At 37.9% G+C, this 16,036-nt stretch overlaps 1 protein-coding gene across 1 annotated transcript; it reads right to left on the bottom strand.

The window, feature by feature from the left end:
* Window positions 1-5,294: 5,294 nt before the first annotated feature.
* ptmab (prothymosin alpha b) lies at window positions 5,295-8,543 on the bottom strand. The gene is made up of 5 exons (XM_060867787.1): window positions 8,363-8,543; window positions 6,399-6,461; window positions 6,213-6,297; window positions 6,028-6,113; window positions 5,295-5,921 (listed from the first exon to the last, which is right to left on the bottom strand). The coding sequence occupies exons 1-5, from the start codon at window positions 8,405-8,407 to the stop codon at window positions 5,877-5,879; spliced, it is 324 nt and encodes a 107-aa protein (XP_060723770.1). The 5' UTR covers window positions 8,408-8,543; the 3' UTR covers window positions 5,295-5,876.
* Window positions 8,544-16,036: the final 7,493 nt, after the last annotated feature.

Here is a 16,036-nt window from a genome sequence, read left to right as displayed (position 1 = left end):
TTGTAGTACCTGATCAAACACACACACACACACACACACACACACACACACACACACACACAGCATACAATTTTAACCTAGAACGTACTTGAGATTTTAGAGGGTCTGTGATTTTACTAGCTGTTTTAATAAACTTGCTTGAATTTAAATAGTTGCATATTACACTGTGCTAGTTGATGTGAAGTAAGCTTGATATTTTCAGCCTGTAGGCCTGCTTGATGTTTCATGCCATCTCAGGCAGACTACTAAAGTCCTACACGTCAAGTTGTAGACTATTTATATATAGTATATATTTGTCTGTGAATGAAAAAGAGAAACAGATTGAGTCTTGTGAGCTGTACCGACTTGCTGTTGGCACACTACGTACCCTAATCCTGAAGGTCTGGCAAGGTTAGCTATCGTTATTAAAGCTCATTCGATGAGGCAAGTAACTGCAGCTCATGCATTCAAGGGCAATTAACACGCTCCCTGGACATTTGCTCTCCGCAGCCGTATCCAATACAAGGCGCCCCTTGAGGAGTAGCGTTGGTAGGCGAGGCTGCGTCTGCTAAACTGTTTGAGTGGTAACAAAAGGCAGATTGGTCTGTATATGTGTGTGTGGGGACAACAAAGCCTGGAGAAAGAGCCTTGATAGTAGGGGGTGTTTTGTAATTCTGCCCCGGTGCCTCCCCAGAGCCCCATCCAGAGCCCCTCAGCTCCATTGGCCACAGCTGCCTGTGTCTTTGTATTCGAGAAGCAAAATGGCCACCTGCATTTCAGTGAGATGTGAAAACAAAGGAACTCGGTGTGAGGAGAATGTAAAGTTTCACCAACAGTAATTTGAAGCGGCTCATGAGTGTCTTATGTGTGAAGCAGATTGCTGAGAGTTCATGATCTAAGAAATGCAGATAATAAAGAACAACAGGAATCATAGTTTGGGGTTGAAACTATGTAGAGTAATTATTTTAACGAGCTATCTTTTTAGTGAATCACACTAACAACGTGAAGGAACTTCATGTTTGATCATCTGCAATACAAGATGATATGATGCTAGTCAGGTTATAGGATAATGTTAACTCAGACGCTCCAGTTCTAAACCACTGCTTTAAAATTGCAAGAGTGGCAGTAAAATAAAAAACAATATTTGTAATAAAAGCTGTCCCACAACACGATTAGTCCTTCATCGTCCTTTAGATGTCGTTTTATTTTTACTATTTATTTATGTTGTATTTTATACATCAGTGTTACAAGTCTATGTTGTAGCTTTTCATAGAGTTAAACGGATCAAACTTCTTCTATAGTTCAACTAAAATCCAAATGGAACAATTTGTATTGTCCGTCTTATCCGAATCTGTTGTCCATCATGAAAGTATCCTTACAAAATGTGGAGTTAAATGATAAAAGATCGTATAAGCGTGTGATTATGACGTCTGCAGCATTGTTTAGGTTCCAAATTCCGTATAACTTTGGTTAATGAACAAGAACGCAGATAAATAGCTGATTAAATTGAGAGAGAATACATTATGATTTCTTACCTGCATGCCAATTACATAGCAGCCCAGTATAAGTGTCACACCGTATTGATGTTATGAATGCAACAAGCACACAACACTTACCATAAAACTCTCACAAAACTCTAACACAACTGTACACAGTGCCATAATCAGTTTTATCACAATGCACCACTTTAAAACTTTCATAATGAACACACAGGATGAGTGAGTGAGTGAACACACAGGATGAGTTTCTTCATTATCTGAGAACATGTTTATTTCTATTTCGTTTCTTCTAATTCATTATAAAATTGATAAAAACGACAACATTTCAGCAAAACACAGCCTAATAAAGTTTGCATGTATTCTGTCAGTGAAGCTTAAAGGGCATATTTACATATTTTATTATGTAAATAAGGCTTTAGGATTCTATTCTGTTTTATTCTATTCTGTCACTGCGTCTTAATATTCTATTTGATTCTATTATGTTTTATTCTTTCATTGAAATTAAGCATCGTATTTACATATTAGATTATGTAAATAAGGCTTCGGGATTCTATTCCTGGGGTGAAGCTTAAGTGGCATATTTGCATATTAGATTATGTAAATTAGGCTTTAGAATTCCATTCTGTTTTATTATATTCTGTCACTGCGGCTTAATATTCTATTCTATTCGGTTTTATTCTCTTTTATTCTTCCAGTGAAATGAAGCAGTGTATTTACATATTATATGATTTCAATTTGGCTTCAGTATTCTATTCTATTCTATTCTATTCTATTCTATTCTATTGTCACTGTGATTTTAGATTCCTGTGACCCATTGATTTTATCGTGATTTCATAAAGATTGTTTTTTATTCTATTTTTTTTTTTACGTCACTGCGGCTTAAGGATTCTATTCTATTTTATTACACTAGTTTTATAAGATACACTACATCTTAAATATTGTGTTTAGATTTGATGTTCTTGAGTTATAAGTACCCTGCAGTTCACTTTATAGCCACTAGGCGGCGGAAGAGACTTTGGTCGTGTTTAGATTTCATGTTCTTGCGTTCTAAGCACCCTGCAGTTCACTTTATAGCCACTAGGCGACGGAGGAGACTTCGAAGTACCCTGCAGTTCACTTTATAGCCACTAGGCGACGGAGGAGACTTCGAAGTACCCTGCAGTTCACTTTATAGCCACTAGGCGACGGAGGAGACTTCGAAGTACCCTGCAGTTCACTTTATAGCCACTAGGCGACGGAGGAGACTTTGGCACGAACTTTCATATCCCACAATTCATTGCTGAGGCAGCTTCGACGTGCAGCGCGAAAAAATAAAATGGCGGAAGAGGCGCTGCTTTGCACCGCACAGATACTTTATGAATAATAAATAAATCATACACAAATATTCATCCTCTGTTTAAAAATCTGTGTCTACGTGTAACCTGTTTTTGTACACGTAACGAGATCCATTGATCCTTCCTCGTAATGCCAATAATTTGCTAATCATTATAGCGTGTTTGCTAGTAGCAAGCTATCGCTAGCTCACTGTTAGCTAATGTAGTTTTATGCTAATAATTAGCGTGTTTGCTAGTAGCAAGCTATCACTAGCTTAATGTTAGTTAATGCAGTTCTATGCTAATAATTAGCTATCACTAGCTCACTGTTAGCTATTGTAGTTCTATGCTAATAATTAGCTATCACTAGCTCACTGTTAGCTAATGTAGTTTTATGATAATAATTAGCGTGTTTGCTAGTAGCAAGCTATCACTAGCTTAATGTTAGCTAATGTAGTTCTATGGTAATAACTAGCTATCACTAGTTCACTGTTAGTTAATGTAGTTCTATGGTAATTATTAGCGTGTTTGCTAGTAGCAAGCTATCACTAGCTTATTGTTAGCTAATGTAGTTCTATGCTAATAATTAGCTATCACTAGCTCAATGTTAGCTAATGTAGTTCTATGCTAATAATTAGCTATCATGGGAGGCACGGTGGCTTAGTGGTTAGCACGTTCGCCTCACACCTCCAGGGTTGGGGGTTCGATTCCCGCCTCCGCCGTGTGTGTGTGGAGTTTGCATGTTCTCCCCGTGCCTTGGGGGTTTCCTCCGGGTACTCCGGTTTCCTCCCCCGGTCCAAAGACATGCATGGTAGGTTGATTGGCATCTCTGGAAAATTGTCCGTAGTGTGTGATTGCGTGAGTGAATGAGAGTGTGTGTGTGTGTGCCCTGTGATGGGTTGGCACTCCGTCCAGGGTGTATCCTGCCTTGATGCCCGATGACGCCTGAGATAGGCACAGGCTCCCTGTGACCTGAGGTACTTCGGATAAGTGGTAGAAGATGAATGAATGAATGAATGAATGTTTAGCATCAACATGGTGATGTTTAAATTCCTTCCCATTGTAGATAATTAGGGTTTCCCCCTCTAATAACAGAAATCATGTTTTTAGTCAAAGAAAATCCTAGGAGCACTCACACAATGATATTTTATAATAATAATAATAATTCTTTATTTGCACAAGTTAGCATGACATTAGCCTAAAAACTAGCAAATTAAGTTTTTCCTATAAAGTATTTTAATTGTTGCAAAAAAGTTGCACAAAATAACTTTACTGTAGTCCAGAAAGTTGTGAATGTTCTTAAATGGGTAAGATATATGACAGCTCCTCCTTGTTCAGATGACATTAAATGAACTAAATTTAATTGGGGAAAAAGTTATTTAGTTGCTGTTAAGTTTATTCAGTGACAAAAGTTTGATGACAATATTTTTAGTTATAGTTTGTGCAACAACATTAACACTTCAATTCTTAACCTACTGTATACATACACAAAAGAATTCAGTCATGTTTTTTCTGTTTTATTTAAAATTTTTAAAGGCTACAATTTTAAAGGTAGATGAAATTGCATGCCCAAGGCATGTGTGTGTGTAGCCTTAGGGCCTAGGAACATTTTAAAAAAGTCTAAGTAGATGACAGGTGACATGACAGACAGACACAGATGAATTACACTGTCTGTGAGATTCCCAGTGCTTGTGAACCCTGTGGATTTTGTATAAGCCTATTTAGTATGCTGCTTATTACGCTTTGGCGTTTTTAAGAGCCTTCTGTCATTCTCAAATCACAAAAATTACTCCAACCCGCCATGCTGTATGTGGTATATCATGTCGTTCTATCTGCTGGCCAACACACACATCAACACACCTCTGTAGACATGACATCAGCATCCCGGGTCAGACAATCGATACACACAGCCCACAGAGCCCATTACAGTGGTGACAGCTTTTCTCAGCGCACAAATTCACACATTTTGCTAAAGCAGTGGTGTATGTGCAGAAATCCAGCGCTCAGCCTCAAACTGTTAATCTAAATAAGTAAAAAAAAAAGGTTAAGCCCCTGCTGCTTAAAAGAAAGCGATTTAATGAGTACGGTGGCAATTTATTGATTGAACCATATTTTCATAGGAAAACATGAGGCTATAGCTAAGAGGAGTTGTGTGATGCACGGATATCTCAGGGGACATTGTATTTTCTAGTGCAGTAACAAAAATAAAAACAGATCACCACTCATTTAGATTGCATAGACTAAAGCTTTTTTATTTTTACTACTTTTTACTAAAGGTCATGACCCATAGCTATTCGGTCCAGACCTCAAATCTGCATTTTAATCCAAGGGATAAGCAGCTCATACTGTACAAATAACTTGAAGCGCACAAATTATAACCAATATTACAGGCGTTTTAAACTTATTTAATTGAAGATCTTAATGACCTAAACACTCCTGTGAATCGAACTCACTCTTCCAGTAGCACAGAGAAGCACCAAAGGAAACAGAAGTCAAGTACAACTCACAAAATAAAAGTCAGGTTTATTGTTGAACAAACTTCACACACACAGACAGGCCAAGGTAAAACAAATGCAAACAAAAAAACAATAAGAAGTAACTCCTTTTCTTTGGCCTAGCCCTCCCATACAAACAAAACAAAACTAGTTTATGGTACAACTAAAGTTCATACATAAAATCTGACTGGAATGCTCAGAGTTAAATGGCTGATTTTATAAACGTTTCTGTTTCCAAAGTTTGCGAGACATGGTCAAACAAGTAAAATTTCATAAAGAAGCACCGTTTTGGTCAGAGGAGATCACGATCAAGTGACTGATCCCTTAACAATATGTACAAAAATATAAAATGTAAATAAAAATACAAACAAATCCTCGTCTTGTGAACTTTGTCGTCGTGTTGGGGATCTCGATGGTGGACTTTTCCCTCTAGAAAATTTTGCACTGGGGGTTAGTGGGTGGAACTTTGGGGTGGGGTGACCATGTTTGATTTTTTATTTTAATTTTTTTTTGAGTCCTTTATGCCACTGGCTCCAACGAACGTGCTGAAGATGAAATCTACACCAGATCAGTAGCAGCCAACAATCCTTTTAATCGTCATCGTCCGTCTTCTGTTTCTTCGGGTCGACCTCCTCCTAGTCAGGACAAAAGCCACAGATTAGAAAAGAGAAACGTGTAGAGAAGACAGAGGAAGCTGATCTTCTAACACCGCCTAACTTGTGCTCAGATATACAGACTCACCTCATCATCCTCATCGTCTTCATCAGCCCCTCGTTTCGTACCTCCACCCAGTTCATCCTCCTCATCTTCCTCCTCATCTTCATCTCCTGCAAAAAGAATATCCATATTAGTCAGACTCAATGACAACCAGGTTACAAATAAGAGTCATGAATACGAAGTTAAATCGAGAAGGCTGAAACACCCACCCTCTCCATCTTCCTCCTCGTCTTCTTCATCTACTTCATCCTCCTCTTCATCATCAATCTCAGGCTCTCCATTCTCCTCATTTTCCTGTTAACAAACATTTGTTATAGTTAGAAAAATCACCTTCAGTATTTTCAGTCAGTCCTTAAATGAATTTTGACTCAAATGAATTGTTTTGTATGTGGTACCTTTCCATTACTGGTCTCCTTTCCATTTTCCTTCTCCTCAAGGAGCTTCTTCTCCTTCAAGTCCTGTAAAATGATTAAACAAACAAACATACCCATTAACACGACGCCTTGTTAAAGAAGAATGCCCCGGCTATTTAAAACCATTATTACGTTCAGTGGACTTCAGCCAAGATGGTGAGTGCGTAAAGGGGGCGCAAAAGCGCCCTCTGTGAGGCTGCGCGTAAAAGTGCAGCCATGACCAGGACAATGCCATTGGCTGACACAGAGCCTTTCCAGCTGTCAATCATACGGCGCTAAGACCCGCCCATTTAAGAGTTGGATGATTTGTAACCCGACACCTCGGTGTTAGAGATACCATGGGTATTGTAGTTCGGGCAATTTCGTGAACGCCATATGCTACGAGGACACACCCGTGGAGCAGATTGCAAAAAAGGGACGGTCGTTAAGATTCAGGCAAGTCAGGGGTGGGAAAACAAGCTGACTTGGAAGACTTTGAAAGGACAAAGAAGGTCTGGCGCATGGCTCACCCTCTCTTTCTCTCACATCATTTCCGAGATCATAACCCAAAAAAAAACGCATCGTGCGCCCTCGTGTGCCAAACCGGAGCGCGCGGCCACTATACACACTACCGTCCTATACAGTGTGGAACAAGTAGTGCGCAATGAGTGCAAATAGGTTGCGTACTATGTAGTACAGTATGCGGTTTGGTGCACAGCCAGAAGAGCTCGATCCACTCCCCCTCCTTCCTTCCTTCACTCCCTCCCTCCTGCGCGCTTTCACGCTATCTACCGGATTTAGGTCGAGACGAGCAAACTGGAGGCGCTCAGTCACTTTATCCGGCTTTTTACCGAAACGCAGTCATCTAGAAGACCGCAGATGATTCACTGTATATACTCCTAAAGTCCAGAAGCCTCACAGAGAACCAAAATAAGGGGAAATTATAAATATAATATTTGGTTGTTTAAAAAGGACGCGCGACTACATAAATGACCGCAACGCTATTACCATTATAACAAACATCAGTAGTAGTTATGTGTATTTCACACCTCTGGTACCAGGTGTGTGCAAGTCCAGCGATCTGAAACAGTCTAAAACAAGTCCTTTATTACAGAGCACCTCGCGGTTTATCCGGTCTTGTTACACACCTAAATACAGCCGGGATACAAACTAACAGCACTTTAATAACATGTAAACTCGGAAGTAACAAGATAGCAGATATGAACACACGATAGAGGAGGGAACTCAACCTAATAAATAAACCGATCCGTAGTCTATTAACAGGCAGAAAGACAAGCCAAGATGTGATGATGAATCGTATATAAACATTATAAAGCATCATATTATTACATAACAGCACCATCACAAACTCCGACCGAAAATAAACTTGTGCATCAAAACGCTTAATCTCACGACCACAAGAAGGAACATCCGAATAAGTATTATAATAATATAATAAGTTATAAACCGTAAAAAGGATAAAGTTGTTATAGACGCGGACGTCTATAACAGAGGCCTAATGAATCAAACAGCGCGCAAAATTACACGCTCACGTCAGTAAGGGGTGAATAAATAGGAAGAAACGTTTACGTGTGTAATAATGATGATGATGATAAGAATAAAGCTCCGGCGGCGCGGCGCTCCGGTTCAAAGAGGAACCGAGAACCGACTGTAGCTTATAAACAAAGAGCTCGCGCGCAATGTTGGCGTTAACGAGGCACATTCACGACAATAAGATTCGACAATATTTGTTGATCTGCTTCTAAATTGGTTCGCAAGTGAGTCGGTTTGATGTATCGACGCTGTAACACCGTCTCACGGGGATTTTTGTGTTTTACGGACGTGATGCGCTACCGTGGGTTCACCGTCCGTGTCGCGCGCGCAGAACCGTAACAACGGCAGCGCGTGACGAAATAAAATGAATGAAAAATAAAGATTTATCTCCATTCTCTTGCCTCGTTTCTTACCTTGGCGGAGATTTCCGTCGCGGAATCTACCTTGGTATCTGCCATGGTTTTATACTGACTAATAATATAAATAACGTAAGAAAAAAAAACACTGGAATAAATCCGACTCGCTCGCGTTGATCCTGGATCAGTTTAAGCTCTTTATTTATATAGCGCTTCTAAGCTAATGCCGTCGGCATGCGATGTACCAGGCTTTAATATAGATTTGTGGGCGTGGTCATAGAAACAAGGGCCGGACACCTGGATGTGATTGGCTTGTGCGTCGGATAGGGGCGTGGTTTACTACGCCATAAGAGTGGAACAATGGCTAGCGTTTTTAAACGGAAAAAAAAGGACACGCCTCCTAAAACGAACCGCTAATTCAACTGAACAAGAGGAAGAAGAAAAAGAAGATAAAGATAAAGACACACCCCCTGCTTAAAAAAAAAAAAAAAAAAAGAAGAAGAAGAAGAAGAAGAAGGGGAAAAACCCCCTCCGTACTGTGGATGTAGAACGTAGACTATATGTATTTAATAATCACCGGCGGATCTTTAGATTAGAGGCGTGTTAATAAAAGATGAGACGCTTCACCGAGTGAAACACACCGCTTTCGGTGTGACGCGAAAACCGGATTGATCTGGTTTGGTAGGTCTAATAAGTTGAATCAGGTGTTAGAGCGGGAAAATGCGGTGAAAAGGAAACTCAGGAGCAGGATTTTAAAAAAAAAAAAAAAAAGAAGGAACACACACACAGATAAAGAAGTGGGTTTTAGATAAACGGCCTGTATTAATTCTCCTCCCATTTCCGTCATCTTGCTTTAACAAAAGAAGGTCGACTAAAGAAAAGGGCAAAAAGTTGTTTTTTTCCGGATTCGTCTTCAAATCTTTTTCTGTGTTTAATCACTTCGCCAACACGGAAATTCCAAGCCAATTGTTTTGATGAGTCTCAGTCTGACATGAAGGTGATAAAACCCCGTGAGTGTGATCTCGGGGTCAGTAAACACGGTGAAGCTTTATAACAAGCCGTAAGTGGGTTATTAGGTTATAAATCCTTCACGAAGCATTTCTTTTTCTTTACTAGATTAATTACAGATCGTTAGAACAAAAGCAAACGCGTCAGGCGGCGTACAAAACAAGCAAGAAGAAGAGGAGGAGGAGGAGGAGGAAGATGGGGGGGGGGGAGTATGGTGTTCATGGACTAATTCATCATAACCTACATTTAAATTTTTACTTTGATGACGACGAACATTTGCAGCCAGACGAAGCAGATTGGTTCGTTCGAGGCCCAGAACCCTCGCGTCACGCCCTCCGAGAAAGCTATTGGTCGCGCAGAGTGTCAGTCAGACGATGCTCGCGCGCGGTACGAGGGAAATCCCGGACGTGGATAAGCACAAGCTTGAACACGGATGCGAGATCGAATTATGTTGTGTTCAACACATTTCAGGAATATATAAGGTTTTAGCAAGGTTCACAAAGTGACAAGAGCTTCCACTTAATGTTACTGTTGGACCAGTAACAAATGTTTAGAAAAGTCATTATCAAAGGCAAATCAAACGTTCAAAAATGAAAGGAATAAAATGTTATTGTTCAGGAAAAAGGGAAAAAAGAAAGTTTTACATCAATGCAAAGCACTTAAATGTGGGATATATATTTATAAAGCATTATTAAACCACACACATGTTCATTGATAACAGAAATACTGCATTTCTTTTGATTACTTTGCATCAGCTTTCTTTAATTTGTCTATCAAATTAATAAGGTTAGTCCTTGTATAAACTGAAAAGCAAAATATTCAGTATATTACCTGCACTGTCATCTTGTTTAGATAATAGCGTATTTATTTGCCGACATTTCTTTTTTTTCCAAAATAGACTGCTTCATCAAAATCATGTAACCCAGTAGGATGATTGGCATCTCTAAATTGTATGTAGTGTGTGTGTGTGTTCCCGCCTAAAGGTTGGCACCCTGTCCAGGGAGTCCCCAGCCTTGTGCCCCGAGTCCCCTGAGATAGACTCCAGGTTATCTCTGATCCTGTGTAGTATAAACAATAAAGAAGATGGATGTATGTTCAGGTCGTGCTGATGTGGCGTCATGAGGGGAAAGTAATAAAATGACAGATTTTTGTAAATTCTGTTGGTATTAAATCCAAAGACATGGCAAGTCTTGAAGCTGGAACAACAGATAGCTCAGTGGGTTGTTAGTTGTGGTGTTGCGGTGTAGTAATGATGGTGCTAGGTTCTGTAGTAATGCCATTTTAATCATTAACTTCACTGTTCAGTTAAAAAGAAAATCTGCTGTTTACTTTATCTGTCTGTCTTTAAAGCTGCAGAGGAGGGTTTTAAGCTAAAAAAGCATTAGGAGGTCATGACAAGGACAGAATTATTTAAAGAATGTGAGTCACAAACCTCTATAGCGTTGCTGTTTTTTTTTTCTAAATCTTTTAGTTTCATCTCTTCAGTATTAAAAAAGACGGTTACTTTATAGAAGTGTGCCAGGTGGAGAGCTTTATACCCTTAACACGAAGCCCAAGTGCTGCTCCACATTTTCCCCGGCACCCTCTGATCTGGCCAGAGGGAAGATTGTGTGTCGCTGTATGCAGTAGATACACACAAACACTTCCTCATGAGTAGCCAGAGAGGGTTTGTGCATGTAAGGACCTGCCAGAGGAGGAGAGATGGAGACATGGAATCCAATGAGCATTGCTTTTTATGCAAGAATCCACTCATAGCCAGGAGGGTTTTGGAAGACTTCATGATCAAATAGCTGCTTCTGCAAACCTCCAGATTCTGGATAATTGTATCTTTCATTGCATGGTATCTAGAACAACCCCTCAAAAAAATTTTGTGTAAATTGTGTAATTGTGTAAATTTGTTCTTAATCATAATTATTTATGTTTATTAACAACACAAGACTATTTGTGTTATAACAGAGTTACAAAATAGACATGGCCAAATTTAGATGGATAAAGGCTCCTCAGTAATCCAACAGAAAAGAGCAGGAATATTGTTGATGGTCTCTGGTTTGAGAGAGACAACATAACTCTGTCACCTGTCAATCAGAGCAACACTAGACAACTGGGGACTCATGTATGAGGAAGAGGGCAAATTGTACCTTCCTTTGCGCATGTTACGCTGCCCTGTGATGCAATTTGAGTCTCAGGCAGGATCGTAGGCTAGCTTCTTGATTTTTAAAAAAAATCATTAAACACTTAAATATGACCAGAGTCAAACAAACCACATATATTCAGTAGAACTACAAGTTAAAACTCATCAACATAAGTAATCACTGAGAGACCTCAGGATATATGACATCATTTTTAGTAAAGGAACATAATGAGCATTGATGTGCTCTGTTTTTTGTGGTGCATTGTCAGATTTTTTTAGGGACTAAACGTTCCAGTGCACTGGAAGGATTTTGTGATTGAGATACAGCCCTTAAAATAACCCTGAACAATGCACTGACTAGAGAACTATGGAGCTGTATGAGATACATCCTAAGTTTCTGTTAAACCCAATGCATTGTGACTGTAAATGTCTTCTTTCATCACTATTTGTTTGAAGGCCAAGATGAAGTGAAGAAACAGGTGGGAACAGGCTCCTGATCGGCTGGAGTGAAAACCTCCAGTCACACTGGCACTTTGAGGACCAGACTGGACACTGGTGTTTGGGGACAGAATGTGAGAGTAGAGATAAGAGACACAGACAAAACCACATGACCAAACCGTCCTTCTCCACTATCTGAACTTCTGAGTGGAATAAAAAAGTATGATTCTGATTCCTGACTAATGAAGTTATTGTGCCGTTTTTATGTTTCATCTACAGGTTAATCCACATGTACAGACTAAATAAATGTCATGTCAGACATGTCTGCAAAAATATTAATTATTCATCATCATCACCATGATCATCATCATGAGACCTGCTAGCAATGCCTGCTGGCATAAAACAAAAGATAATTACATTTACATAATAATTACATTGTTTTTTCTCCTCTTTCCTTTAACCCATACAATATCAGCCTGTAGAGAATATAGATGGTGATCCCTCTAGTGGGAAGTGCACACTACAGCAACTACCTCTTAATCATGACCAGAATCAGTCTTGGGTGAATAATTATAACACTGTAAAACAACATCATGTTAATAAAATAAATAAATAAATAAAATAAAAAAGAATGAACCACAAGGATGAATTCCATCACCAGTATACAACAGTTTGTGGAATCAAATTAGAATAAATGTAGCTTAACATGTTTATATAAAAATCAGATTTTTAAAATTCCCTGTGGTTTATTATATGCGTGATAATTCAGACAAATCAACAAATATGAATATATGATGAAAAGGTTTTATTAACTATTTTTTAAATATATTTAATTATATAATTTATATAAGCAGAAAATACCATTTTTATTTATCCTTGTTTTTAAATAATCTAAATAAGCACATTTAAAGGGCATGTGTGCTGTGTGTCAATTTTTATATACAGAAATCTATTATTTTATTTTGCTATTTATTAAAATAATCAGTGACATGATTATGTGATGCAAGCAAGTGGATTTTATTCCAATAATGGCCTATTCAGTCTGTTTTATTCTTCTTTTGCCACTGCAATTTCCTAAATCAGCCGTTTACAGTTTAATGTAAAAAAATATATATATAAAGCTATACAAATCAGTTACAAAGCGCTTACACTGGAGACTATCCGTAAAAGTGAAATAAACCCAGGCTCCGTACAGAAGACTTACAGTGAACTGAAATAAACTCCTTACAGAATACATCATCATGTCAACACACAACTGTACATCTTGTGCAAGTTATTACTACAGAAACAGACTAGTATTAGCCCAAGCACATTAATAAAAACCTGTGATTGCATCTGCATTACTGTCAGAGCCGCTGATAAAGAAAATGAATCAGCACCTTCTGAACAATCAGCATTAAGAGATCCACTGTGATCCACTATTTTATTATTAAAGTAGTTAAACTCCCCAGACAAATATTTAATTTCTTAGTTTATTAATAAATATTTTTCAATAGAAGGATATTTGTGATTTGCTATAAAAGAACGTTGGTCACATGCTCCCTGGTGTATATTTAATAAAGGGAAAGCCCCAAGGAAAATAAGGACGCATTGTTATGTGCTGTGAAGCACGTTGTGAGAAGCTCATCTGGAAGCAGTCCGTAGGATGCAAGGAGTAATCCACGCTCTGCGTTTGCAATGCTGATGACAAATGACATATACATTATTTAGCTCTGTTAGGAATTGAAAATCCTTGCGTAAACTCATCTCTGTCTTTGTGTAGGATCTGTGAGATGATATAACAACATGCTGCATCTGATGCACATCTTTTTTACATGAATCTGTACAACCAGGTATGAATTACTACAAATGGCATCCGCTGGACTGAACGTGAGGATTTGGAGGGAGAAATTCTAATCGAGCTCCTAAAAAAAAATAAAAAAGCAAGGCTTTCTGTCGTCCCTGCCTGGAGTGTGAAGTCATAAATTAGGCATGATGCTCTCCGTGAAATGAGAACAGGCATGAGCGATGGAGGGACAAAGAAATGTTGACACTTTTTAGTAAGTGGGAGTGGTTTTAGCACATGGTATATTTATAATATATATTTTTAGAGATTTTTACATATATCTACAGAGCTTCCTGTGCTTTTAATAGCCTCCAGCAGCTTGCATTTACAGTGTTTTAAAATTAAAACGCAGTCCCTCTGTCCTTCTTTGAACAGATTATTAAAGGATCTTATCTAAAAAGGAAACCCCTCTGTTTTAAGGGTCTATGTTACATTTTAAAATGTAGACAAGCCAAAGTACCTCACAGGGTGCAAGATAGAGCATTTCCATTCTAAATTTAATTTACAGCAAACTTTTAACTTTAACACTAAAATAAACTCCACACACATTTGTATCTTTGTAGAAACAAATGAAATAGAATAAGACTATTTAGAGTAAGACTATTCCAGTATGTCAAGATTGAAAGGAGTAACATGAATGAAATTGATTAATAATCATATTTGAAATAAACTATTTAATAAAGAGAAATAATACCTGAATGAGCCAGTATTCAGGATATTTGTCCATATGCCATGCACAGCACATATTTATTTATGAACATTTATGAACTATTCAAATATTTAGTTGATTATTTATATTTGTACAATAGAATTTTGGCTTTTCATTCATAAAGTGTTCACCAACGGAACATTGTGAATCATTGAGCTATTGAGGTTTGGATTAAACCTATTAGATTTGAGTGAACAATAAAACTTGTGACATTTTGGAAGAAACAAATCAGCCAGATAAACGTAACATAAATACTGACTCATGACTCTGAAACTTGAGATCATCTCAAATCAGTCCCAGAATCAGATATGCTCCCTGCAAGCCCAGACAATATTACACACATTAATTCATATCACAAGCAGCTGTTTTCCTGCATACATCTACAGTATATGCTTCAGCGTGACTGATGCCGAAGGAGTATATTAAACAAATGAAGCTCCATGATGGAAAGGAATTTCAGCTTTACCTTTTATCCATAGCATATGATTTTATCATTTATGTTCCAAACACATGTCCCATTTGGCTGCAAATATGATATCTGTATTCCATATAATGGAATATTGAACATAATACATGTTATTTTCCAAACTTATTCAGACCCAGTCCTAAGAATGTGTTGTCTCCTACTCTAGATTGTAAAATATTCTGGAATTTCCTTTATATTACCATTAGAGTATCACATCATTTAAGCCTTATTCATGTTAATTCCTTTTTCATTTAGATATTGGTTAATAGTTCCTATATTAAATATTTATTAATGTGGTTTTGTTCACTGTTTAAGCTCTCGTTTAGCTTACTAGTAAACTCGGTTTGACTTGAGTAAATCAAAAACATAATTGCGGTTGAGCTTTGATTTTAAAATGTATAGAAAAGGTTTATATGGCTTTTTTCATTAATTATTTAAATACTTTCAATATGCTGTACTGTGATGACTTACTGTGCTAATTAAAACAGCATACGTATATCTCATGCCTTATGTGTAGTACATAATGCATGAGATTAGTTAATGCTGTATTAACATCCTAGTAATCTAGATTGCGCTCAGGTGCATTATGGGTATAACTGGGGGCAATTGTGGTGGAAGAGATCACCATATAATGGTGATCAGGGTAATCAGAATCATATTGGCATGTTCTAATGTATAATGAATATTTTCTATCTCTGCAAATTTCTGTTAAAGAATCTGGTGTGTTTCAGCACTAAAATTGGTTAAGACCTGCCTACTTTCACAGAAACAAGTTTGACTGACACAAAAAAATATTATATTTCTGTTTACTCATATCCAACAGCAAAATGGTTAGAAGTTTGGATTGAATGAAAGGTTGTAGGTCCAGTCGCTATATTCCACTTTGTAAAGTTGTTCCAATGCTTAGTGGAATCCAATGCATATAAGGTCTTTAACAGGAAAGTGTAGAAGGTCCTAAGGTCTGACCTTGATACTAGATTCTGTGTTCATAAATGACAGGAATAACACAGTTAAGAAACAAAAATACATTTATTTATGCGGCAAAGTGCTAAAGAGACTATCAAATGAGGTGGGAAGCTGAACACTTAACGATTTTGCTCAACAGTGTCTCTGTGACAGCCCTGAGATTTAAACTCACTTCCTTCCAGTCACTA

This window comes from Tachysurus vachellii, chromosome 1 (assembly GCF_030014155.1).
Source record: "Tachysurus vachellii isolate PV-2020 chromosome 1, HZAU_Pvac_v1, whole genome shotgun sequence".
Lineage (NCBI taxonomy): Eukaryota > Metazoa > Chordata > Actinopteri > Siluriformes > Bagridae > Tachysurus > Tachysurus vachellii.
The sequence above is the reverse complement of the archived record's forward strand: the minus strand, read 5'-3'. Positions and strand labels throughout refer to the sequence as shown.

Excerpts from the sequence above, each read along its gene's own strand:
- ptmab (XM_060867787.1), bottom strand. The coding sequence starts at position 8,407 with ATGGCAGATACCAAGGTAGATTCCGCGACGGAAATCTCCGCCAAG. Across the intron at positions 6,114-6,212 it reads CGAGGAGGAAGATGGAGAGG|GAGATGAAGATGAGGAGGAA; the intron begins GTGGGTGTTTCA and ends TTCTTTTTGCAG. Across the intron at positions 5,922-6,027 it reads AAGACGATGAGGATGATGAG|GAGGAGGTCGACCCGAAGAA; the intron begins GTGAGTCTGTAT and ends TGTCCTGACTAG.